This window comes from Cheilinus undulatus, linkage group 7 (assembly GCF_018320785.1).
Source record: "Cheilinus undulatus linkage group 7, ASM1832078v1, whole genome shotgun sequence".
Lineage (NCBI taxonomy): Eukaryota > Metazoa > Chordata > Actinopteri > Labriformes > Labridae > Cheilinus > Cheilinus undulatus.
The window spans coordinates 17,774,321-17,799,000 of NC_054871.1; the positions used below are offsets into that span (position 1 = coordinate 17,774,321).

The 24,680-nt window shown below is 39.1% G+C and overlaps 1 protein-coding gene across 1 annotated transcript in view; it reads right to left on the minus strand.

Moving 5' to 3' along the window:
* Positions 1-2,170: 2,170 nt before the first annotated feature.
* crb1 (crumbs cell polarity complex component 1) overlaps positions 2,171-24,680 on the minus strand; it is a 39,569-nt gene continuing 17,059 nt past the window's right edge. Inside the window, 6 exon segments of the mRNA XM_041791385.1 lie at positions 2,171-2,389; positions 12,222-12,348; positions 14,090-14,212; positions 14,901-14,945; positions 20,176-21,121; positions 24,414-24,579. Of these exon segments, the coding sequence (XP_041647319.1) occupies positions 2,171-2,389; positions 12,222-12,348; positions 14,090-14,212; positions 14,901-14,945; positions 20,176-21,121; positions 24,414-24,579 (1,626 nt within the window).

Here is a 24,680-nt window from a genome sequence, read left to right on the forward strand (position 1 = left end):
ATACAAGTAACCCCTTAACACCTGTTGTCGCATATTTGATACATACTTTTATGATACTATATGATATGATACCATATCTAATCAATATGCTCAATAAATTACTCAAAAAAGCTTATGAATACAATCTGATAAATTATAAAAATGCCCCAAAGTGGATTATCAGTTACCAAAAACACCTAATGAATAAAATGAGATACTAAAAATGTAATTGTTAAATTTTATGGAAATTTTGATTTTTTTTAAAATTTGAGTAGAAAGTTACATGAACATTTCAGTTCCAAACCATTGAAATTTTCTGGCTATTATTTGTGTTGTCAGTTGTAATGGGTTAAGGGAAAAGGGTTGAAATTTTGGTTGTAAAGTAAAAACTTCTAAGACTATAACAAACACTGATCTTAGACAACTGCACTGTGTTTATGAGCTAAAAGAAAAAGAATGCCTTTGTCATTCATCTGATTCTGAAGAATAGTTTCATGAGTTCATTGATCAAAAGGCTGTTTGTTTTGGTCTACCATTGTTTGACATTATTCTCAAAATTGTATTTCAACTTTATTCTTGTCATTTTGACTCTAATCTCAAAGTGCATAGCATTGTTTTTCCTTCACCTCTTGCCCTTATCATCTTTCATGCAAATCAATGTTCAATCAATACTTTAATTCATTAAAAATAGAGATGAAATACTATTGATGTTCCTAATCCTATCATTTCTCATCCCATTAAACGCAAATACTGCGTTACGCAAACTAGTCAAAAACAATAAAAACATTACGTAAACCAGCTTCACACTGACATGGTAGAACGTCCTCTGTAAGGAAGTGTTGTTGGTTTACAGAATGAGGCTAACTTTAGCAGCGATAGCACCGCAGATATTCGATCTCTTTTACAGGTTAGGGTCTACATTCCTGTGCTGAATATTGTGACTGAATGCTCTAGTTATACATAGTATAACCTGACACAGTATTTTAATTCCCATTTTCTGGATCAAAGTAGTGTTAAAATGCACTGTTCCTACTAAATGCCACCAATGTTATATCAGGTAGCAGTTGGTTGTAATAAAGAGCACTGTGGCAACAAGGCGGTGGTCATTAAGTGGCTACCAGTGGCTGTGTTGCAGCTTAGACAGAGTGTTTGACTGGGATTGGAGGCCTGGAATAATCATTTAAATCCTGTGCATCCCCAGCAGATACTGGCAAATACTGGCATACTTTGAATAAAGGACTTTCATGTGTAGTGTGAAGTGTTTCACAGCAGGGACAGATCATTATTTTTCTTATTGATATTGATGCTTCTTAACAATCTAAGTCTTAAATAATAATATCAATTCTTTAACATTATTTTTTGGAAAGATATCCCAAAAATCTATTTTTTTATCAACACTCATGTATCTGTTTTTATTGCTGGGAAAACAAGCACATCTCTTCCCTAAACAACTAAAATTTTTTGTTAAAACCTACATTTTTTCCCTAATAGTCATTTTACGGACCTCCTACAGTTAGCTTATTAAGTTTTATCCTATAAATAACAGGACTTGATAAAAGGATTTGTTGTTTGGATGACAAATAAGACTGTCCTGTAGCTACAATGAATATTAGGAACTGAATTCTACTACCAACAGTAGGCAGAGTTGAGTTTTTCATGCAAATACTACCCCAGAAGAGTTAAAGATTCAACCTACCTAACAGCTCATGCTCTCTCTGCATCACTGCTTCACACAAGAACACACACAGACAAGCGGACATGCCCTCCTCCTGCTCTCTCTCCTCACCGGTGCCTGTGATTTGACAGATTATACACACAGTGGAAAAATATGATGGATTTTCAACGTCTAACAGTCCAGTTCTATCATTCAAGTCCTGTCAAGTCTCACTGATGAAAACTAAATGAACTCTTTGGCTTGATGTCTTGTCTTTCTCATGGAAAATGGTCGGTGGACATTTTTACATTATCACTGCCAGATGAAAAACAATGCAGAAAGAAGGTTATGAATGGGTTCATCACATTCACCTGAGATCTCAATGCAAATGAAGTATTAATGCTCTGATAAAAAAAAAATGGAGGCACTGTTTAGGGACTCCATGTTTAAATGTTAAGTATGATAAGGATGCATGGTCTTTTTATGTCCAGTGTATTTCTAGCAGCCTCTCAATACTCATCAGCCACGGCCTGCGTCTCATATGAGTCTCTCAATAGGTGGTGGCTGAATGATGCTCCACATCTCCACCCGTGAACCTTCCTTCTCCTGCCGGCTGGGGCTGTAGGTGCCATGAGTAGCGCGTCGATTTAGTGTCATCACCAGGCCGACGGAGGTGACAATGAGAACCAGCAGCAGGACTACAGACGCCAGACTGACGGACAGCAAAAGATCAGAGGATAAACCCCCAGAGGTCAACTGGAAAGGGAGAAAATCAGACTTATGAGAGTGTTTTTAAAACTGTTCTTGTACAGAGAAGTTGACAAACAGGACGCCATGTTTATTTCTGTCTCTCTCTCACACACACTTCTCCTCTCCTCATTACACCAGCCGCTCCACACGCGCTGCCAGAGTGCTGATGGATGTGTTTCCCAGCTCAGCAGGTGGAGTGCGACCACCAGGAGCCTGGAGTTCCCGGAGACTGAAACCTCCCTCCGTCTGCCGCCTCTCTCTGAGTTTGGCTGCGCCCAGCGCCAGCCCCAGCATCACCACTACCGCCAAGGCAACTAGACACGGTGCCAGCACGGCAGCCACCCGCGAGCTGTATGGAGCACGCTCAGTCTGTGGAGGATCACACACACATTGGCAAGACGCTGCCTGATGATCCTGTTAGCATAAACGCCATCAATAGACAACAAACCTAGCCAGTACACAGAAACACACAACTCTTACCACCTAGAAAAAAAAGCTGCTTCATGAATGACTACAGCATCTCGTGACTTTATACAACAGTTAGCAATCTGATTGAACAGGAGGTGTCCCATGAGTGCTGCTGTATACTGTAGTACAATGGCACTGGGACTGTTCAGAACAATACACCATAACACCAGATGTTAGATTTACATTATAATTTTGAACTATCTGAGCTGGTTAAACATCCGAAATGTCAGTAGTGTACTCTAATTTAAACTCATGTTCAACTTAAGCAACTTTCAAGCTTATGCATAGCTGGTGCAAGCCAGTGCTGTTGTTTAATACTTTTTACTAGTATACACTGCTTTAAAAAACTGTTGTATAAAATCAATATCACACTGGATGTCGTGCTGATGTGCTGAATATGAGCATGACTGTGACAATTTAATGTGGAAAAATCAGGCTGTACTGATATTAAATACATCAGCTATCTCTTGTGATATGCTTAAGTGAAATCAGTTAAGATTCAGAAACAGGCTGTCTCCGAAATCACACAATCAGTCCCTACTCCCAAAATAGTGAGCTATCTGTAGTGGACTACGTAGTGCTAACCTTGCAAAGCAGATGGATACGCCCGCCTCTGTGTTTTTCACTGGCGAATCCATCTTGCAAAGCTCCCGTCTGAACCGTTTGGTCCCGGTTAGAAAGTGACAGGAACAATCAGCGTTGAGGGGCAGTACTTTCAGGAGTGCCAGAGTCGTGACGTAAGCAAGCAGCAACAAGAGGCTGGTGCAGATATGGCGGAAGACATTAGCATGGATGCTGCTGAAGCGTAAGTTTTATCAGAACTTGATGACATTTCTTTGTTAAAAGAAGAACAAAGAACAGCAGTGAGTTGTTTTCTTTTAAAAAACAGCAAAAGTCGTATCCTAACATGTCATAACAGTTGCGCAACATGGTTCGCGTTATGCAGTTCTCTGGAGTTTACTCCTGGGTAGCAGCTACGTCATGTGTTTTGTTGCTCTGATTGGCCCGTAAAGATGTGACAGACATAATGTTCATCCAATACATTTCAATCACAACAAATATTTTCCTTAAACTAATTTTATTAACCATTTGTAAAACTAATCAATTGTAAAACACTCATATTAAAAACTATCAAACTAAGTTTACTTGAAAATATACTGAAGAAAATACTGACATACCTTGAATGCTCTCTTCCCAACCTCTGCTTGTTTTTGTTATTTCTTTTAAGGTATTATAGACACAGTGGACAAATACAATGGATCTTGAACATCTAACAGTCTAGCACTAACATTTTAGTTTCATTTTAGTCTTCTAGGTGGAAACTAAACTTACTTTCGTTTGAGATTTATCACCAAAGATGTGTTTTTAGTCGGCCTTCTTCTCGTCTTCTTCATGGAAAGAGATCATCGACAAACATTTTAGTCATATTTTTGGTTGATGAGATGGACGACAGAACCTGGATATTTCTGAGAATTTGGGTGGATGTTTTGGATGTTTTCACTGAATTTTGGGGAAAGTATTTGAAAATTTTTTGGAATTTGATAAAATATTTTAGGGTGAATTTGCTTTGGAATTTTGGGGAATTTGCTTGAAAATGTTTAAAGAATTTGCATTCAATTTGGGGTGATTTTTAAATTTGAATGTTTAGGGTTTATGATAAAGTTTCATTAAATATTTGGAGAAAATATTAAAATATTATTAGATTACTAATTTTCAGTGATTTCTCTTAAATTTTAGGGAATAGAAAAGGAAAATTGCCAAGAAATCCAGAACTTTTAGATGTAAATTTTTGTATGCTTGGCCTTGACAAGTCCTTTGAGCCCATCGTTAGAATGACTCCACCATCCCTGACACTGAAGACCCCCAACAACTGACCGACACACAGATTCTCAAAAACTGATCCAGTGCTGTATTTTCTGCAGAAACAGGACCTCCAGGACATTTACAGACATAATTTCTGGTCAAGCTAATTCCTGTTCAAAGACAATGCTGAGCTTTGAAACTTATCTGGTCCTACTGATCCCAAATATGCAGGAGAAACTAAAAATGCATTCCAGGAAGTCAATGTTAAGAACAAAAAAAAAAAAATAGATTGCACAGTAAATGCTTTGAACTTGATCTAAACAGGAAATGGTTAAAGCTTTGAACTGCGGTGCATGATGGTCAATATTGTTAAAATATGACCATCTGCAATCCTCTGAGTGCTATGTGAGATAGGATGAGTGCACTATTTAGGGAACAACAATCCTTATTCGGGATTTGGACTGCACTACTAAACAGCATACAGGGTGTGATTAGGGACACAGCCACTCACAGCCTCACAGGCAGAAACCACCCTCATGCAAACACAGATTCCAGACCCAACAAGTCAAACCCAGAGAATCAAGTTGACTCAAGGCTCCCAGAGTAGCAGAAGGCGACTGATTGTTATCATTAAATCAAGCAGCAGCAGACTATGGAGCAGCAGAGGCACTTACATCAGGAGTGGTGCTTGGTGTGACAGTGGTGACGCTCTGATTGGCTGCTACAAGGTTACCAACAGCACACAGTTACACTGGAGCATTTCTGGCTGACACACATCTCCATAACTAAAGCTCAACTTGTCAGGTCACACAAGACTTAGAAGTCAGCAAACTTTACACTGAGCAATCAACATGGAAACATAATTCTAATAAAAATACAACCATCTGTATCCTGAGGCAAAAAATATCTCGACATTACACTTTCTTCCCCCTCGCTGCAGCTTCTTTGTTGACTCCTGGAAAGTGCTTACCTGTCACTGCAGCACACTCGGCTGTCAGAGCGAGTGTGACACAAGCGAGCCGGAGCAGCCTGCAGCCAGGACCCGCCATCAGTCACCCACTGCCACACGCACATACACAGAGACACAGAGATGTCTAACTAACCAGTCTCTGAGGTACGCAGCAGCAGGGCCACCCTGAAGCCTCTGCACACAGAGAGAGAGAGAGAGACGGCAGCGATGCTTCCCTGCTGTCAGCACTATCAACCTGCTCTGTGTGTATCTCTGAGTGTGTCTGTGGCTGTTTGTGTCTATGTGCCAGATAAGCTGCCCTCATATGTTTCTGTGAAGCACACCAAACTTCTGTGAATGCCACCAGCTCTCTGCTGAAACTGCACTTCAGCACCAGATGCTGCTTTTTTGCTGGCAAAGCACATTTCCTCCTCCTCTCTCTGCTTGTCTCGCTCTCAAAGGATGGTCACATCAGTGCAGATGCTATAAAAACTGCTTCCCATTTCCTCCCACTCTTTCCACACCATTAGGGATACCTGGGCCTGCTGAGGACACAAACTTGCACGCACACATACAAAAGCCAGATGCAAAAGAGGAGGAAGGTTTCTGTAGGAGGGCTTCAAGTGTTGAGAGGCTACATGGCTCACAGTTTTATTAAAAAAAATATGATAATCAAGTGGCAACATCAGGATTAGAGAAATGAACCCCACAAAGAAAAGACAAAAAAGTAGCCACTTAAGGCAGGCTCCTGAGTGAATCAATCTATATACTTAAAAAATGTAACAATACACATTTTAAAGCAAAAACATGTAACTTTTCTTCCTTAAAACAGTTTAAAAGTTGTTCTAACAGCACAGTAATATTCAACCAGGAGAATGGCACCCTTTACTTTTTCCCACAGAGCATCCCAGTCCCCTTCTTTCAGCACTATATAACTTTGGTTGTGAGCCATAGTTCTCTAACAAGAAGAGCATACAGCTCAATGGAAGTAGTTCACACACCAGTCTTCAGCTAATAAGAAGCCAGTTAGCCAATATTGGTACTGTTTAATACAACGACTGAGGCTAAAGCTCAAGATTAAAGATAAAGCCATCGGTTCAATTCAGGACAATATAGTGTTTCATTATCTATAACTCTAAATGCATTCAATTTAAAGTGATTTACTTCTGAAGTTACAGTGTAATAAACTGTCAGTAGGATTATTTCCAAAATTCATTTTGTCTAACAAAATATTCCAGTTTGAATAAACATTTGTTGGTGTAAAAAAGCCTAACCAGGGACAAGGACTGCAAATTAGCCATAGCTAGATGTCTTTTATACTTTGCATCGGTTTTCACATTATTCTGCTTGCAACATCCCTTAAAAAACAGCTCTTTTTGTTCTTAGTGTTCAGTCACCTAAATATTTAGAAATTGTTTATCTTGCACTACCATGTTTGTAGAAGGGACCATTTAACAGTTACGCTGTTTTTTAAAAAGTCTTACTAACCATGCTGATGTAATAAAAATGTAGAGATGGGTGTCCCTTTTAGAAGCAATTTTCAAGTGGACACTCTATGAACCGCCATTTTTTTCCTTCCACAATGTCATTGGTTTGCAAAACTGGAGACATCCCCTCGCTTTTAATACACTCTGTCAGTTTGTTTGATCATTAAAAAAAAATCATTACATCTGCATCCCTTTGTCACAACTACCTCATTAACATGCTTATAATTTAGCAAAAGACCTAGACACTTTAGTTATGTATACCTTTGCTCTTCTGCCATCATCTCTTTAAACATTGTCCCTACCAGCCATCTAAAAACATGCTGGCAAAGTGGCCGAGTGAAACAAGGGCACCAGACAAACCAGTGGTCAATGTCAACATCAATGATGCAGTGTCCACTATTTGATCTTAATTTGCTCCTTCAACAGCCTCCTCTCTTCTGTGAAGGTTTTCTAAAAGAGCACAGCACACGTCTCTACAGGGATTTGTTCCCATTCAGCTACTACGGCTTTAGTAAGGTGCTCCCTGATAGGTCATAAGGCCCAGGAGTTGAGGTCAGGGCTCTCTGCAGGCTGGTTAACTTCTTCCACATAAGACTCACAAGACCTTTTACTTAAACCACACTGTGCGTATGTCCTCATGGGCAGAGCATCTCTAAACAATGATGGATTTCCCTCCAACCACCCAGAGATGTCAAAACACTACATCAGGGTTCTTTATCTCTGTCTGTGCGTCTGCAGCTACATGTGTGTCTATGAATTCAAGCTATTCTAGTGACTACTCACACTACATCCTGTTAAGAGAGATTAAGGCTCTATGTTTGGTGTCACGTTAGCCACGTGACTACATGTCTGATCCTTTACGCACAAACAGTGGAGGCAAAAGTGCACGCAAGCTTTACCCAACCTCAGGTAGGGGGAAACTGAGCAAAAGAAAGGACTGTTAAGGGTAGATTTAACTTTTTAATGATTTAAAGTGATAAAGAAAATACTCTGATATGAACTTACAAAACAAGTTCTGCCCTGAAGGAAATTTCTAACAAATGTGTCAGTGCAAAGTTAACCTAAACTTGTGTGATATAACTCTAAATCACGGAAAATATCATCAATGAAAAAAAAATTTGCCTCCTTTTCTAGTTTGCTTTGTCTTTATACTGATGTTTAACATTGTTTTTCTAATGTTGTCATCCATGTGGTATGCACTGATTGATAGGCTGAGAAATAAACTTTTCTATTTGTTACTGTCCAGATTATGAAGGTTAAGATCAGTCTAGATTTTAAGAATGTGTCCAAGTCAGTGCAAAATTGAAGCTGCAGGAAAAGAAGACATAGAAGCAAGACTGTTTTGAAGGTGTAAGAATTAGAAAATGTCAGAAAATATGGGGAGTACAGATAGGATGCTTCAGTAAAGTACAGCTCCCTGAAAACTGCAGCTTCAGTGCCTATAAAAAGTATTCAACCCCTTGGATTTTTTACTCTTTAATTGAGTCCATAAGTCAATCATGGTCAATATATATAAGGTAAAATAAGTTACCTTGTTGTCTTTAAACCATTTCGGTGTAGCTTTCACTGTATGCTTCGGGTCATTTTTCTTGCTGGAAAATTAATCTTCTCCTAAGCTGTACTTCTATTACAGACTGAATAAGATCCTCCAGGATTTTCCTATATTTTGCTGCATTCATTTTACCCTCTACGTTTACATGCCTTTCAGGGCTGGCTGCCGAGAAGCATCCCCACAGCATGATGCTGCCACAACCTGCTTCACAGTGAGGATGGTGTATTTGTGCTGATTCTGGCGAAACATAGCATCTTATCTGATGGACAAAAAATACCTTCCACGTGTCCATGGAGTCTCTCACATACCTTTTGGCGAACTCTAGTCCAAATTTAGTTTGAGTTTTCCTCAACAGTGACTTTCTCGTTGCCACTCTCCCATAAAGCTTTGACTGGTGAAGAACCTGAGCAACAATATTTGTATGCAGAATCTCTCCCATCTCCTCTGCTGAAGCTTGTAACTCCTCCAGAGTAGTCATAGGTGTCTCAGTGGCCTCTCTCACTAGTCTCTAGGGGTGTAAAGGTACAGAAAAATTTCGGTTCGGTACGTACCTCGGTTTTGAAGTCTCGGTTCGGTACGTTTTTGGTACGGTGATTGAAGCAGATTAATAAAATTAAATTTTAATTCTTTAATTAAATTTTATCAAAATAAATAGTCTGAATAAATTACATTCAAATTATAAATAATGCTGGGACCTCCCTCCAAAAGTTCTTCAGTGATTAAAAATATTAATAAATACATACTTTTTTGAATAACTAGGTTATTTTTATTGATATATTGACATATTTATACCCATTCTTTAAACGCTAAAATTTCCCAGCTAACTTGAACGCATCATCACACAACCGCAAATCAGCTTGTAAGTTTGCAAGTATGCAAATTAGTGTCTTTTTTTTGCCGATTTCAACATGGACTTCAGCACTGGACAACTTTTTTGACCAATGGGACCTACTACAAAGTTTGGAAGAACTTTTCCCAGCCCACCTTGGAGGATAAAGACCTTAAAGCCGTGTGAAATCTGAGGATAACTTTACATATGACACAGCTGCTGAGTCCCTCTCTCTCACTCCTCCGAGGCTGACGGTAAAGTTATAATGATTCACAGAGCCAGAGCACCATTGCTATACGGGTGATTTAAATGAAGCCGGCGGCTTTTCTTACTCTGCACGCGCCATCACTCTTCTTCGTTTGTTTCTGTAACTGCTCCTTCTTCTGTAATGACGGTTGCTGGCAGCTTTTAGGCTCATTGCCGCCACCTGGATTGAAGTAAGAACTTGACTTTTTTTTTTAATACTCACTCAGACGTTTTCGTCTTATTACTGCGTGCACCGAACCGTGACGGCCGTACCGTAACGGTACGGGATGAATACAAATACCGTTACATCCCTATTAGTCTCCTCCTTGCACGGCCACTAAGTTTTTGAGGACGGCCTGATCTATGCAGATTAGCACGTGCCATATTCCTTCCATTTCTTGATGGTGGATTTAACTGAACTCCAGGAGATGTCCAATACCTTAGAATTTTTTTTTGTATCCATCCCCTGACTTCTACTTTTCAATAACATTTTCTCTTAGTTGCCTGGAGTGTTCCGCTATCTTCATGGTGTAATGGTAGCCACAAATACTGATTAAGCAATGACTGGACCTTCCAGACACAGATGTCTTTATACTACCACTGTACTCAGGTGATCCCCGATTCAATAATTGTGATACTCCTGGCGTCATTTGGCTGGACCTCTGTTGAATAAGGTCAGTCACAGAAGGTAAATATTTACTCAGTCACATATTTTTATTTCATCGACATTAATTGTAGAAATCTGTTTTCACTTGACATTTAAGTTTCATGATTTTGGGTCAAAAAATCTCAAATATATTGGCCATGATTGATTTAGGGGGAATACTTCTTATAAGTTCAGTAAAGAAGTATTTGTATTTGATGTGTGTACAGTGTAAGGAAACCAAAGAAAGGGTTTAAAATGCAGCATGCTGCAGTAAATCTGGGGAAGAATATGAAGGGATAAATGCAAAGGGAAACCAAATGTGTTAATGGCAGAGAAAATGATTGAAGAGATGAAAAAGAGGACTGAAGACAGACAACGAGAATGATCTTTTATTAATCAACAATAAAGACAGAGATGGACATAAAGCAAGACAAAAGACATGGAAGATGAGGACAGAATACAGTGAAGGAATGACAGGATGGTGACAGCAGCACTAGGCTAAAGACAGAGAAAACTCTGTAAACAGAGTCAGACACATTTGACCACATTAGCTTGGTTTATGTTAAAGCAGAGGTGCAGAGAATTTAGGCTCAAAATATCTCTGCCTCGCAGAGGAGACAGAAACACACACACACAGCAGTCAGTCATTCAGCACGCCGCTCTCTGTCACACATCAGGAACAAAGTCAGACATCCTATTGTCTTCCAGCCCCTCTAGGTGCCTTTGTGACTACAACGCTGTTTTGATAGTTCACACATTTATGTGAACAGAGCTCGAAAATCCAGCTCACACAGGATACCTTCAAGAGGAAACATTATAAATAACAAATATTCTTTACTGCATCCAAAGTGGATTACCTACATGAGAAAACCTACATTTTTGGACAACGGCTCAGTTTAAACAAGCAGAATGAATCTTTCCTTTGGGCTCTGAGGAGATATGTGCTTTTTTTAAAAAAATAAATAGTGACATCTTTATGAATCAAAAACAAACATGTAGCTTTTACAAGACATCTAAATCTACCTGTATATGATAAGATGATTTATTAAAATAAATATCTATATTCAATAAGGTGCTTCTTATTTACAAGGATGATTTTAAGGCACAGAAACAGCTTTGTGGAAGTTGGTGCTTTTTGTGCTGGCAGCGCTCATGTCTCTCCACCAGGGTTACAAAATTTGACTTTTCTCTATCATCTGTAAGGTTGGTTTTTAATAGTTCTGTGTGCTTAATGTTATCTTTAATTCAAGTAACTCTCACCAAGAAGTAATGAAAAGGAACACGGTCCTGATATTGCAGCAGCTGTTCCCTCAAAAGACGAATCAGATCAGTTTTTCCTCCGCCATTGTTGTTTGCAAAGCTGGCATCATAAGTCCTCCCTTTTCTTGACTTTTGATTGGTCAGTGAGGGAAAGGTGACATTGAAAAAGGGATTTATGCACTCAGATCTGTACAGAAAAGCTGGACTGCTTTGCTTTTTTTTTTTTAATTAAAAATGAGCATTGCCAGTTCCAAAAACTGAGGCTGTAGACACAGGCCTTTAAGCTGTTGCAAACTAGACACAACCCTAAAATGTCTATCTCTGTGCTCTGTAAGTTAAACCACAGATTATTCTGTTCTATTATAATCCATCAGTCCCCCATGCTCATGTATCGATACACTTCTAAACCCAAATCTATTCCCACTTTGTCAGACAGATCACATGCAAACACATGCAGACAAACAAACCACACGAGCATTCACTCGTCTCCTCCCCACTCCACCTCAGGCTCATCGTCCAGCCTGAGGATGAGGTAGGAGAGCAGCTGGAAGAGGTTCTGCCACAGCAGCACGGCCACGTAAAAGTAAATGTCGCTTACGTCCACTTGGCACGTGTCCCCGGCGTAGCTCATCTCGCACACGCAGACAAACTTGTTGATGAGGTTGCGGCAGTAGCCTCCGTTCAGACAGGGATTAGATTTGCACTCGTCCACTTCCTGTTCACACCTGCAGGCACAGAACCAAAAGTGTTTTAGTCAAAGAAAAGACCATCTTCAGGATTACAAAACGCATATATGATGTCTGGATTCTCTCATACTTTACCCATTGATAGACCTAACCCTAACCTCAACCTAAATTTACCCCGTTAACCTAATCCTTACCTTTTCTCTCTTTTTTAAACCCTTACCCAAAATTAACATCCCTGTCTACACTGCAACCTTAAACCTAAGCCTTGTCCTACCCTTCTAACCCTGCCCAACCCCCAACTCCTGGCTATAGTCACTTTGAGCCATTTGATAACCAAACAAACACTTTAACTTTTAACCACACTTATTTTTCAATAATTAGTGATATCAATATTCATACTTTAATACCAGATTGCCTTGATAAATTGTATATATAATTGTATATCTTTGCATTATATATTAATCTTGCTCCAATGAAATTAAAAGCATGCTTGTAACAAAAGGAGGGTATTTTTGTATGTTAAACGGGTGCAGGTCTATTAAGAGTTGTAGAGTGTTAACTTTCCACTGTTCCCATTCATTCCTAATGGCTGTCCCCCACTTCCTGACCCCTAACGGAGATTCTGGGTCATCATTAATAGTATGAATTAATGTTACCCCTTTTCTTAAAAGACCCTTTACTGGTATTCTCAGCAATGTGGATAGGCACACTAAACTAAACCATTAGGATAGTAATGCCAGAATTCATACCAAGCCATGATGTGCACTGATGTCAGGATGCCAGAAAATTAAGTAGAAGAAAATGAGACTGCTTGAGGGGAAAATAATGATATAGTTGCTGTAGTTGGCAATAATAGGTTAAAAATTGGCAAAAAAAATGCAAAAAAAAAGGTAAAAAGAGGCCAACATGGAATACAAAAATACAAAAGTGGGTATAAAATGGTGAAATGCAGTTACAAAGCGGAAAAATTGTAAGAAAGTGGGAAAAATGGGTTAAAAAGTTTTTAAAAAATTAATAAATATGGGTTAAAAGAGCGAGAAAAGTTGCAAAAATGGCCAAATAAAGCAGTAAGAAGGTGTTAAAAAGTGGCAAACATGGGCAAAAAGTGGAATAAAGTGGCCAAAACAAGCGTAAACAGTGGTGAAAATCAGTTAAAATCCAACACATGCATTGATATCATCAATAAATCATGACTTGGAAGGGGCCATTCTCTGGACAAATTCTGTGGGCAGACCTGTCCATAGACATAATCAATACATTTGAGCACAGGGACATAATGCTTCACAGAAGGCAGGTTTGGCAGAGTGTGATAAAGCCAATGATTGGGCAGTACAGTAAAAACAAATTTCTTTGTCATCACTTACAACAACCTGTATAATAATATTTTTTACACAGGCCTAGTATTTTGTCTCTTTATGGATAACAAAAATCATATTTGCGTTAATAAGACTGTATCAGATCTAACTGAAACAAACCGAGTAGTACTATATTTGAATGAATCATCAGTGAAACACATTGTAGCCTGTAACTTGAGATTCAAATCAAATCATCCTGATAAAAAAGATTCACACCCTTCATGAACATGTATCATTCTGCTATCAAGGTGTGCTGTATAACAGGGGCGTGTAAGGTGTGCCCTTTGTTAGGCCACCAATTAAATAAATGAAAATAAATATCATAAAAAAGAGGACACAGTTTTTAAGTATCTCAGTCTGTTCTGGATTCATTTGGCTAAGCACCAGGTCTTTTTAAATAATATTCATGTGTGTTTCTTCCCTACCGGTGTCCTGTGAAGCCAGGTGGGCAGTCACATGACAGCTCTCGGTCAGTGCAGTTGCCTCCATTGAAGCAGGTGTAGTTCCTGATGTCATCGCCGCACACAGAAACAGGCAGCTTTGGCCGGCTGGTAGAAGAGATGCAGACATGTACGAGGGTAAATATGAGCTGAGGTTTTAATAAAGAAGGTTAAACTTTACTATCAGAGGTAATGAAGGGTTCAGAAGGTTGCATGCAGCAGAGTATGACGTGTGTACGTCAGCTGGAAGCAGAGGATTCAGCGGGGCAGGAGCTGTATTGTTCAGCTCCCCACAGGGGACACAAAGAGGCTTAGGAGGGGAACAGGATAATAAGATTAAAGACCTCTGGCAACTATGCAGCAGCAGGACGTCAAATCCCAAGTACAGGAATGAAAAGGCCAACCATTTCTCTTTGCCCTCTTTAACTATTCTTTTTGCCTGAAGCATAGCAGCTCTGTTCGGAAATTTAATGTATCTCTTGAAATTCATCCCTCAGTGGTTACAAAATGCAGGCTTTTTTCTCTTAGAAAATGTGCAGTTTTAGTGGCAGAAGTTTTAATTTGGATGCCAGGAATTATTTGAACTACAGCTGTCACTCATTTGCAGCAATTTGTATCCCATTTTAAGACAAGCAGTGTCACAGGGAGCAGTAATATTAGCTTTGCTTGGCATTTTGTTGCATGCAGTTGAAGACCAAAACAGAAGACATGGTACATGACATTTGAGAGACAGATATCTAACAGGAAACAAATAGCAAACACCTAGAGAAATAATAAAAAAAAAAACACAACTTACACACTTCTGACAACAATGTACCACGGAATTTCTTCAATGCGTTCGCTGGAGAGAAACGGAATAAAGAAAGATGGGGTGAGGTGGGTAGAAAGAGACACACAAACAAGAGACACAAACAAAAAGAAGTCATTTTGATGAAAACTTTGCAGCTTAGATGCTCCCAGTAAAGGGAGATGTGCAGCTTGTCTTAGCGAGACACTTGCAAAAGGTTTTTTCCTTGTGCAAGAAAGAGGCAAAATGCAAGAGGCTGTGTGTTTACAGGATAAATGGTTGGAGGCGTTCCCCTGCTGGTTCTCCGAGGCAAACGGTAGATGACAGAGGAAAGAAACTGGCGCTGAACCAGAGAGCCGTGTGTAGTGAGACACAACAGCAGACTGAGGCCTTTTCTGGCTGACACTAGAATAGAAATGCAGCATCTGAGGCGCTCGCTGCAGGCGAGGTTGAAATGCTGAACAGAGGCAGAGATGTGGAGACATTTACAGTGAAGGATTTTGTTTTTTTTTGTTGCGTTGCGGGACCTTGTTTGTGCAATTTGGAGCATTTATTTGCGTATTTTGTATTTATACACAAACTAAGCTCTTAGAGCTGTTCAAGTCATCTTAAGAGTTTGAAATGTTTTCATTAGGATATTTTTCCTGCTTTGCTGCTGGTTTTAAGAGGATTGTGGGGACCGGATGCAGGCCTGTTTAAGTACCTAAAGTCTTTAAGAGTAATAAGGGAGGTAAAGGGACATTATCTTACATCACTTTACATTATTTATTACTTTTGTCATAATAAATGGAAACATGTATTCTGAGAGACAGCTGGCAGGGGATACAGGATGGCAGGAATCACCGGGCAAAGACTCCTCTGGAACAAGTGGTGTCTGAAAGGGACCTCTAAATTAGGGTCGTTTATAGTGACAGGACACTGTATCAGTGGTACATAGCATTGCCTGTCTCAGATAATATACAGTATACTGATTGAATGGGGGGGCAGAAGAAAATGCACATCTGCATGTTTTTTTGCTTCTGCATATCTGGCGTTGTCGACAGGATCCATACCTGTGCAATTTCTGATGGTGCTTTCACACCTGGATCATTTGGAAGACTTGTTTGAAAAAAAAAAGGGCATTCCCTTATTGGAACAGTTTGATTGGACATATGTGAACACAACAATCGAACTGGTCTCTGTGTTAGTGGTTGACTCATCACACTCCAATAGTAGAATAAGCAGCTGCAGCAGCAGTAGTGCAGCTATCAGGCCATTTTGTTTTCAGCTAATGATTAAAAGTAGGGATAGTAATAATCATTTGCAATCAAACAGGGTCTTTGGTCATTGTATTTTATAGCCAAAATATTTCTGCTTTGAAATAAGAAATACAAATTCAAGAAATTAGCTGTTTCTCAATCACTCTTTATAAAAGGAAAGCAACACATGTAAGAAACATGCCCTTGGCTGTTTAAGGCGGCTTGGCATGAAACTGAGAATCAAAAATAATAAATATGACACAAACTGTTTTTTTAGTTTCTGATCTCAATTTTGGTTTTTAATTTTTCATTTTCCATAAAGAAATGAATAAATGAGGGCATATTTCTAATTATTTTATTCCTACATGTGAGGGGAAAATGATGCTCAGCATGCTTTTCTGAGCACAACACCTTCACCAGGTCACACACAATTTAATGCCAAGCTTCCTGAAAATGCAATGTTTTTACACTTTGTTCTTTCTTTTTTTAATGGTTAGTTGGAAACAGCTTCTGTCTTGGTTTTGGATTTTTACTTTCAACATCTGTTGGCTGTAAAATACACCAACTGTCCTCACACTGCTTTTGATGCTTGGGCGCTAATCAGCAAAAAATAAAAAAATGGCAACAGACTAATGCTATCACCAGCAGAGCATCACAAGACTTCACTGTGACACTGACACTTTAACTACACTGACTGTTTAGTTAAATGTGTTTTTCTTCAGAAGGTCAAAACTAACCCATCAGACATGTCTTTAATGAAACTGAACAAAACGTTCACGCAGAATGGCAGTTAACACCAGTTAATGGGGTAACAAATTAAACCATAACACCTGCCTTTAAAGTCCTTCTCCTTCATGTGCTGACTTTTAACTTCTGCATTTTTTGGGGGGGGGGGAATGTCAAAGTTTTGATAAATATGCTCACTCACCCAAATGTTGAATCTTGAATCCAAACGTGATTCTTTTTTTTAATCAGATTTTTTTTTTTTTTTTTTTTTTTACCATTATGAACTAAAAAAACCTAGGTTATTAACTGGCACTATAAGAACAAAGATTGATTGTAGTCCAGGCATGGCATACGTGTATTTAGACAAGGCTGTGATGAAATGACATAAGAACAGCTCAGCTGATTGGATGGCTTTAGAAGACTGCAGTGTGAACACAAAACAACCTGAGGGAAAATGAAACAAGATATCTTTTCATCATCTGAATCAGATTTTTTTTCCTGTTGGCATTAGTCAGATTTTAACTTTTATTTCAGTATTGATACTTAAAGTCTCTGTTCTTACTTTGTTGCCTGCATTCTGGGCATGGCCTCTGGTGCTTTCTGTGTTTTCCCTGGCAACAAGATGCTAATCCTGATTATTAGAGTGATTCAGAGATTAAAATGTGCGAACGTCATCTGTTACACCTCATTCAGGATAATGTGATTGTTCCTCTGCCTTCTACTATCGAGGGATGAGAGGACCGGTTGAGGAAATGGCCTCAGATGATTTACACTGGCATATTTAGCTAAATTTATTAGCTGTGCACCAGTAAATTTAAATAGCATTAAGGTCAGTTGTGTTTTGTTGAAAGTGTCAGGACATGACCTTCTTTACTGTGACGCAGGCGTAAAGCCTGGTCAGAGCCTCATCATCCCACATCTCCACACCTGGCTTTTACTTTTAGTGATGTAAGCCGTGCTGTTAGCTGATGGCTAAAGTACTTTGAGGTATCTGCATAAAGTGCTAACAGCTAACATCGCTTGCTGCCTAATGTGTCAAAGCAAGCATAGTTGAAGTGCAAAATAAATATTAGCATGGATGCTTTGAAAAGAGTGATTATTTCACAAATTAGTCCTCCTTCTAAAATGTGTTTTTAGTAATATCCATGATTAATGTGGGTCACATTTTTAGGCTGATAAATCTGGTATTCTGGATTAATTTAGAAAAAATAATTCCTGATGCCGTCAAACACGGAAAAGCATGTTATAAACACTGCTATGAAAGCCACATATTAAGTTTTCTCCATTTATAAAAACAACCAGTGACTTATATTAGGAGTCCAACCCTTGAAATTGAAATACCAAATCTAGGCAGACTGTCTTCATAGCAGAGCACAGAGGGTGAAATCACTCTTAAAACACCTCACACCACAGGAAAATCTGGCAAGATAATCTTTAGAACCATCTGATTATCAGACCTTTACAGACTTTGATTGGAAGGGGAAAATTGAGCTCAAAATTGGTTAAATTAACAGACCTGATTAATATAAACATTAAATGTCGATATTCACGACCAGAAAGTAACCAGAATTCAAGTGGTGGGGACACTGAGGACAGCAGAGCACGCAATCTGTGGATTGTTACATGGAATGTGACAAAAGCCAATCAGGAAGCAGGCTGAACCGTTATGAACAGCCATAGCACGGTAATAAATGCGAGGTAAAAGGTTAGATGGGACGTCAGAAACGGCGGAAAAACTTGTTGACTTGTAGTGTCCTGTAAAACATAGAATAAATAGTCAAAGAGAGGAGTTGGACTTAAATTGCAACCACAATAAATGTAGCAGATAGCTAATAGCTTGCCACATAAAGCTTGTTCACTTCATCAGGTTTGAAAGTGAGACTTAGTTTTGAGAGTGGAGACTTTAGTTGTTGATAAATAAATGTATTTAGACTTACACACACTTAAAGATTTTTAAAATCTTGACTGAGTATGAAATAATGAGATAACCAGCACATTACAACAATAATAATGTATTTTTTGTTCATATAGTGTGTGTTTATACACAGCACACACTAACAGATTCAGTCACCAACAACCAGCCTCTACAGTCAACACTTAAAATCTCCCATGGTCACATGTGATTTTTGAGCAAACAAACTAATGTGGCTAACTGTTAGCTACCTGCTAAATCCACTGTGGTAGCAGTTTTGATCCAACTCCCTCCTTTGTCAGTTTTTTGTGGTATGTTTAAGTGGAGTGGTTCTCTGGTTTAAAGATTTAAAAATGTTCTCAACCAAATTAATTTATAAAAAATGTTGAAGCTTAGACTTTAAATGGGAAAAAACAGGATAAGACAAATATGTTTAAAAAATATATATCCCTACAGAAGAGGATTAATGCATACATTTTATCTTACTCTAATGCCCCGAGACAGCAAGGTAAATTTGATCATTTCTGGGGGTAAGGAAATTAATAAGTTTAAATTTTTAGAAAAGACCTTAAGACTGGAAAACCTAAAAAAGCATGTATATAATTTATATGTATTATGCAATTAGGGCTTACATATATCATAGACTTTTTTCTACATTTTTGGTCCTAGGCACACATCAGTGACCCAGTGGAAACACCTTAGTGGCCCACTTTTGGGTCCTGTCCCACCAGTTGAGAACCACTGTTTTAGTGGATATGTCCCGTAAACACAAGTTGGTCCTCCATTTCTGACATCCATATAACTTTATGCTTCATGTTTACTACTCTAGCCATGGCTGTGTTTGTTATGCTTCCTCCTTCAGCCAGCTTGCTTCCTAATTGGCTGTTTGTCTGTTATCTGTTACAATCCTGCCCATGCCTGCTCAGCTGCCTGCAGGTGCTCACCCCACTCTACAGGATTTCTGAAGGTATAAGTTAAAAATTGTCATCCAATTGGTTTCAGAGTAGGTCAGAGTGGGAAAGATCACTCTTTAAACACTACAGAAAAATCTGTCAAGACAATAATTTTATTCTCTGGCCTTCGTGGATACATCTTTCCTTATTTGCATCTACTTTTATCCTAGTTTATAGGTGCACAGCAGTGTTAACGGTTGTGCTCAAGGTTTCTGCCTTAAAATTTCTCAGAGGAAAGTTTGTTCTTGCCACTTTTGTCAATGCAGTATAGACTTGACCTGTGGGTAAGGTGCGATGAAATATTTTGTCATGATCTTGAGCTTTATGATTAAGAACGGACTGATTATTTGATGGATTTTCCACAAGCCTCCTGCACATTTTTTAACATAATTGACTTATCTCTTCTTTTTAATGCTGCTCTGACTTCTACTTTGGTGTTTCTCTGTCAGACTTACTTGCAGAGGGGTCCAGTGTAGTTGTCAGGGCACAGGCAGGCGTAAGTGTCCGGCCCATGCAGACAGGTGCCTCCATGTGCACACAGGTGATTTTCACACATGTCCTCCTCCTCCTCACAGTTCACACCTGTGTACCCGAGCTCACAGATGCACTCATAGCTCAGCCCGCTTAGGCTGCAGTTGCCATGAATACAGGGGTTTGAAGCGCAAATGTTGGTGTAGAACTCGCAGCGTCGCCCGGCCCAGCCTTCGGCACAGCTGCAGTTGTAGGTGTTAAAAAGGTCCTGACACTGCCCTCCATTCAAACAGGGGTTGGAATCGCACAAAGGAGCCCCGCTGCACCCAAGAAGTGCTGTATTGAGGGATGTTTGGATGAACTGCTCCTCCTGCAGGCGTGGGAGGTTCACATCCGAGGAGCTGAAGTAAGGCAGGGCGATGCCACCCATCTCTACCGTGCCAAGACACCCAGTCAGTGACCAGCCAGCATCGGGGGCCAGGCCTCCAATGTAAATGTCCACGTCCTGCCTGAGAAAGTCCAGGCTGCCTCCTTGTCTTACAGAGGTGCTGGCTTCTTCTATATCTTCATCCAGCACTAGAGTCCAGCGGGAGGTCAGAGCCCACGGTGTTGCCATGAACAGCTGGATGCTGTGCCACTCACCGTCACTCACAGTCCTCCTGCTGCTCACACTGACTGTAGACACATTTGGCTCTCCTCTGCCCTCCTCTTTTCTGTCTTCTCCAGCTGTGCTCTGAAGCTCCATGAAGAGGAAGCCATCCTGAACAGAGAGCGTGATGAACGCTGAGTCCTTCTCTGCGTGGAGAATAGCAACATTACGCTTCCGTGTGCGCAGATTTAAAGAAAGAGTGGTTATATTTCGGGATATTTTTCCATTTCCTCTGAAGGTCAACACTGTGCTTTCATTCAGGAAGGTTGCACTGGAGTAGCCTGAGAGAGGAAAAAAGAAACACAACAGAGGATTTAACAGATGCCCTGATTTGTGATTCAGAGTTAGAAAAACACCAACATGGCACTGACCCGTCTGATAACCTTAAAATCCTTTTTGGAAACTGCATGGGGTCATTTATCTTGAGGAGCAACTTTCCTCAAAGAGGTAATCAGTGGACATGGGGTGGCTTACGGGACAGACGGCAACCCTGTGAATCAGCGCTAATCCCAGCAAAAAAGAGATAAGCTGGCTTCAGGCCAATCCCGCTTTATAGAGCACACACAGTATACTGGGTGGGTGGATTGAGGCCAGTAAATGATCAAGCATGTTGTATCACTTTGTTACATAGTGGCCAATTAAATCAATTCCACAAACAAGGTCAAAGCTTAGGCAATGTGCAAATAAAAATAGATCACTGTTACCGATACAAAAATATGCTGCAACATTTTTTTAAAAAGTTCAAATTAAAGTATTTTTAGAGTTCTTAAACATGATACAGTAACTCGGTTAGATCAAGTAAGATACACTTTTTAAAAAATTTCTTTAAGATAAGCAAACTTCATGATCATGCAGGGAACCTATCATATAAGCACATGTTGACCTCGCTGGATCAGCATTTCTATCTGTTACATGTTATACAAAAGCACACACCACATTACTACATTTATTAAAACTTGAACAAAAAAAATTACTAGTACTACAATGTGGTCTGGCTAGTTATATCAAATAATTGATTCCTTTATTACATTTTTCATTTCCTATGTAAGGGTTGTATGAAGAGCGTTTGTCAGTATAATCCCAGCGCAGTGTTTGTAACACTAATAATAATGTACAATAATCTACAGTGTAGATCTAATTGAATAAAAGTGCAGAGTGTCCATGGGGTCTTGAAAGATGATCAATCAGGTTAGCAAAAATGAAGGCTTTTAAAATGTATTAAATAGTCTAAAATGCAACATTGTAAGTCTTAGCTGTTAGCTGTGTACTTTCAACTTTTAAGTGCAGTGGAAAACTTGTAAATACGTACCTTTAGCTTGTGTTTTTAGGTATCTTAGATTGAGCTTAATTTGCATACTTCAACAGCCTTTTTCTATGTTGTAACATTTTTATCTTACAATCAGCACAAAAAACTCACATAACTGTTGTTTTTGTAATAAGTTAGAAATTGAGGATGCAAAAGGGACTTAAAATTTATGAAGAAAGTCTTGAAAAGGTACTTAAAAAGTTTCAAATATAATGTTGGATTTTCTTTATATATACTAAGATGTTACAACTGACAGCAGCACCAATCAGACTTCTCCTAATTCTGACATCATATATTGTGTTTTCTTTAGCAAAATATGACAAACATTACAACACCAGAAAACTGGCTGAAATATGTCAGTGATGCTTTTAATATCATTAAGCGACATGAACTATCTAATGTTAGGTAATTAGCATTTACCTATGCTTTAGTAATGATGGAATTATTGCCCTTCACTTCCCAAATGGCAGTATTATTGACCCAAAAACATCAAAAATACATGAAACTGTCCATACGTTTGCACAATTCCATGCTTGCAGCTGTGTATTGATTCTCCACTGCTGTAAACATACAGTAGGTGAGTATCACCAAGAGCAAAGCGCTAGCTTTTCTGGTGATTTAAATAGTGACCCTGATGCTGTGTAAGGGCCCTAAGTGACAAAATAGTACACTTTAAAAAATATTATCATTTGTCTGTGATTGTCAGGTGACATTAACATATGTATTGTGTTTTTTGTTAGCCTCCAGGCCTCTGCATCATATCACTGGAAGCAGTGAATTAGTGTTGTGGCCTGGCAGTGCATTTAAAATGGACAGTTGAGCTGAGGACACTACAATATTTTTGCCAAATTCTACCCCTGATTCCCAGTTGGGTAAAGTCTGCACCAGTCTGCTCTAGTTGGGGACAGTCAACATGGCTAGTGGGCACGAAAATCTCTTAGTGTGTGAGGGGTGACGACGTAAATCTGCAAGTGTGTGAGGCAGACAGACACAACCCGACCTCAATCGCAGTCAATCAAACATGTCTGAATTTTTTTAGCCAAATCTGGACACAATTGGGTATTGTGAACTGATTACCGACCCAACTGCAAACACCCGTTGCCAACAGCCAATGAAAAAGAGAGAGTGGGACAAAGGAAATAGCATCAGAAGTTTAAACAGGTTTTGTTTAATTTAGCTTTAGAAACAACAGTCGTTACCATTAATATCAATAAAACCTCTTGAACACTGAACAATGAAATAATTATTTTGAATCTTAAAGCATGGCATGTTTATGATGTAGTTATATTCCTACAAAGGATGCATGTATTAGCTTAAAAAGTGGATTATCAATATCATCAGATATGAACATTTCTGAAGATATTTAGAAGCAATATTTTGGAACTGTCTGCCTACATAAGCTGTAAATATTGGGTGTACAACCAAAAAATATAGTGGAGTTTTAGGCTGGACCAACAGACCTTTGTCAGCTTTAGTCTTTTTCTATATTCATCATCATCATCCCTTACAGTTTATAATGAGTTTTAAGGACTGGATTTTGTGAGTTGCTTTAAAGTTATCTGGTACTAATAGATGATTTTACTATTCTAAGATCTGATAAGAAATCAAAGTTTCTGAAAACCTGAACTTCAGTTGAACTCAATAAAGTCTTTACTCAAAGGCTTCACACAAATCAAGATTGAGGTTTCATTGCAATTAAATATGAAATGTAACAAATAAATAAGGCATTTTTAAAGGTGCAGTGTGTAAAATTAGGAATATTAGGAACATCTGACAGTCAAATCCTACATTGTGATGCTCACTTCTGGTGGTAACTGTGGCAAACAGTGATTTTTTTTAAATGCATAGCTGTTCACTCAATCCCTTCTGTGGTACTGTGGAAACATGCAAGATCAAAAATCAATGAAGGTGGAGTCAACGGAGGGGGCTTTCCCTACATATAAATAAAATGCTTGAAGAGAAGTAAATGAAAAATAAATCACCTGTGTTTAAACACTAGTTTAGATAGGCCTACTCATGGATATTAATGTTCCATATACTGTATATCAAGTTTAATTCTGCTAAATGCTACTAGGCTAAAAATATTACATGCTGCACCTTAAAGTGGACTTTTTTCTAGACTTTTAAAATTTTGGCTGATGCACTAAAAGGACTGACTTTTGGTTGTAAACTATACTATGTTAAATAACTAAAGAAAAACTTGAATGGGCTGAGAGCAACTAAAAACAGCTCTTCCTCCAAGTGTTGAAGTTTTGGATGTCACTTACACTCATATCCCTGGTTTAGCATCCTGCACTCAGCATCCATAGGGCAGGGCGACAACTCACACCACCTGACCTCCTCACAGCGCCGTCCTGCTGTCCTGAGTGGGCAGGTGCAGGTGAAGTCATCCCACATGGAGTAGCACAAGCCACCATTTAAACATGGGTTCCTCTGAGGGTGAGAGCATGACACAAATGGGCTTACTTTCACTTTAATTTACCTCAAATAAATATGAAACATGAAGCAAATGCATTTGATATTTGAAAATAAAA